Genomic DNA, 3,163 nt, shown 5'->3' on the forward strand with positions numbered 1-3,163 from the left:
GTTCAGCAGAATTCCACACAGCCGTCTGCCACACTGGACCTCCATTCGCCAGACTACCGGGTTTGCCTGGCATAATAGGCTTGTCTGGATTAAGAAGACTGCCCACAGTACAGCCTGTGTCAGTGGTCCTCAGCAGGACTCATCTTGAGCAGGTCAGTATCTCATGCTACATTCTAAAGTAGCTGTAATAGCATTTCTAAACAAATAAGATCACATTCTGAGATATACAGGAATTGTGAGACAACAATTAGGCCTATATTATGACAACATTCCTTGTCATTAATTTTAACCTAATACTGTAATTATGTCATAAAATATGTTTGATTGTATAATGAAAACTGTAGCAGTAAGCAGTGATCGTTTATGGGTGCATTGCAGTGGTTTCACTGCAACATCACTATGTCTCAGATTTTGGGATTACTGTATATCAAAATCATAAATAGACCGAAAGAGAAGCTGACACAAAGCACCAAGCTCAGAAACTTTTTGGCCAAGCAGATGATGGTACCATGAAGAAAAACAGATGTATAAGAGATTTTCCCCGCAGAGCTCTATTAATAATGTCCTTGTATGTATCTGTCTTAATGTTATTCCCTTCACAGTCATCCAATTCAGTGCTACAGCCCGTTCAGCCTCAGCAGAAGACAGGAGACGACTCTCAGCCTGACCACGTGCCAGCTATTTCACCCTCTAAAAGCCCTAACAAGCCAGATGAAAACATTATCTCTGTCAAGGCCTCTGACAAGGATGTGGAGAGTGACTCTGGCTGTCCTGACGGTGGGCCTTCTTCAACTCCCAACCAGGGTGAGATGACTGGACACAGTGTTGATGCAGCTCCAGCATCACCTCGTGAACTCTCACCCCGAGCCAGCCGCATCCCCGTCCGTGACCCAGACTCTCCAAACCGTAGGGGGTTTCCGGCTCCACTTTCTCCATCTCTGTCGCTATCATGTGAGCACTTCCCCTCAGCGCTGCTGCGTGACAGGTTCACCTTCCCCACCGGTTCTCGAGGGTCAGACTGGCAGGCGGAGGAGCCACTCTCTCTATCTTCCTCCTCAGGACCTGTGTCGAGCAAGAGTAAAATACCAAGACCCATAAGCCCCACACTAGTGCCGGATCAGCTGTCTGCACGATTTATTCCACGACCACCACCAGGCAAACCACCCATTCGCACAGGTGGCGAGAACAGGTGAGAGGAGCAAGAATTTTAATATTAATGTTTTCATCATGTACCAAGTTAGAAGGTTCCCTGTGTCAGTGTATTGAGTTGTATCTTCATGGGCTGCATGCAAAAACAAAATGTACAACGAGACCAGCGTAGTCCACAAACATCCTTATAAGATGGCTCTTTTTAGAGAATGACCAATTTGTAGTCAATTCATGAACAAATTACTCTTACGAACCTGTTCTTTTTAGTGAATTCAAGACTTATGAGACGAACAGGGTTGTCCAATTTACAAACAAATGACTATTATGAGCTGGATCTTTATAGTTAATCAAATACAATGAGTGCGACTAGTGTAATATGATTAAGGAATAAATAACTCTTATGAACCAGTTCTTTTTTACTGAATTCAAAACATATAGTTAAACCAATGTAGTCTGATTAATAAACAAATGATTCTTATGAACACATTCTTTGTGGTGAATCAAAAACATACAGCACAACCAGTGTAGTCTCATTCTTGAAATGGATGACTTTGGTTCTTTTAATGAAGAGTTTGAAATAACTGGTTCTTGTAAGTGAATCAGAAACATACAATGTGACCAGTCTAGTCTGATTAACAAACAATTGACTCATTCTCACCTTTTTTTTTTTTAGTAAATCCAAAACATGCAGCACAAACAGTGTTGTGCAATTCCTAAATATACAGTCATGGCCAAAAGCTTTGGCTGTGACATACATTTTGTGTTTTGCAAAATTTGCTGATTCAGTATTTGTAGATTATTTTTCCACATGTTTCTATGGTATACTGAAAAACAATGATAAGCATATCATAAGTTTTAAAGGCTTTTATTGGCAAAAAATATAATTTTACAGTGTTGACCCTTGTTCTTCATAACCTCTGCAATTCGCTCTGGCATGCTGGACATTAGCTTCTGGGCCAAATCTTGATTGATGGTGATCCATTGTTTCCTTATTAGTTCTCGGAGTTGATCACAATTTGTGGGCTTCTGAGTCCTCGCCTTTTGAGGACTGACCACAGGTTCTCTATGGGATTGAGATCTGGGGAGTTGCCTGGCCACGGATCCAAAATTTCAATGTAATGATCTTCGAGCCACTTCTTTATCACTTTTGCTTTGTGACATGGTGCTCTGTGGAAAATGCACGGATTATCACTAAATTGCTCATGGATCGTCGGAAGAAGTCGCTCTTGCAGGACGTTTTGATACCGTTCTTTATTCATGGCAGTGTTTTTGGGCAGAATTATGAGAGAGCCCACTCCCTCGGTTGAAAAGCAACCCCACACATGGATGGTCTCAGGATGCTTCACTGTTGGCACAACACAGGACTCATGGTAGCGTTCACCTTTTCTTCTCCGAACAATCGATTTTCCAGATGTCCCAAATCGGTCGGAAGGGAGCTTCATCAGAGAAAATAACTTTGCACCAGTCTTCTGCTGTCCAATCCTTGTGCTTCCTGCAGAATTCCAGTCCGTCCTTGATGTTTTTCTTTGAGAGAAGTGGCTTCTTTGTTGCCCTTCTTGACACCAGGCCGTTGTCCAAAAGTCTTGGCCTCACTGTGCTTGCAGATGCTCTCACACCAACCTGCTGCCATTCCAGAGCAAGCTCTGCACTGGTGGTGAGTGACACGATTCCTGCTGACTCCTCAGGAGGAGACGGTCCTGGTGCTTGCTGGACACTCTGGGACGTCCTGAAGACTTCCTCACTGCAGTTTGATGCAACGCGAAGATGGCTGCACGTGTTTCTTTGGAGGTAACCATTGCTAACAAGAACACAACGATTGGAAGCGCTTCTTCCCTCCTTTTTATATCAATCAGTCTGCTCTTACGATCTAATTAGTATGATAGTGATTTTACCTGACTAGTACTCATTCACACCTTCACATGTGCTGCAGATATGATTAGTCAATTAATTAATGTTAGCTGGTCATTTTGTGTCAGGATCAAAAAACAGTGAAATTTGTTTTTTTTGTTAAAAG

General features: G+C 42.6%; 1 protein-coding gene across 1 annotated transcript in view; it reads left to right on the forward strand.

The window, feature by feature from the left end:
• LOC107665301 (tau-tubulin kinase 2-like) overlaps positions 1–3,163 on the forward strand; it is an 11,506-nt gene that overhangs the window by 6,904 nt on the left and 1,439 nt on the right. Inside the window, exons 14-15 of the mRNA XM_016456126.1 lie at positions 7–152; positions 603–1,189. Coding sequence (XP_016311612.1) covers positions 7–152; positions 603–1,189 — 733 coding nt within the window. The remainder of the gene's footprint in view (positions 1–6; positions 153–602; positions 1,190–3,163) is intronic.

Source organism: Sinocyclocheilus anshuiensis, unplaced genomic scaffold (genome assembly GCF_001515605.1).
Source record: "Sinocyclocheilus anshuiensis isolate Anshui unplaced genomic scaffold, SAMN03320099.WGS_v1.1 scaffold199, whole genome shotgun sequence".
Classification (NCBI taxonomy): Eukaryota; Metazoa; Chordata; class Actinopteri; order Cypriniformes; family Cyprinidae; genus Sinocyclocheilus; species Sinocyclocheilus anshuiensis.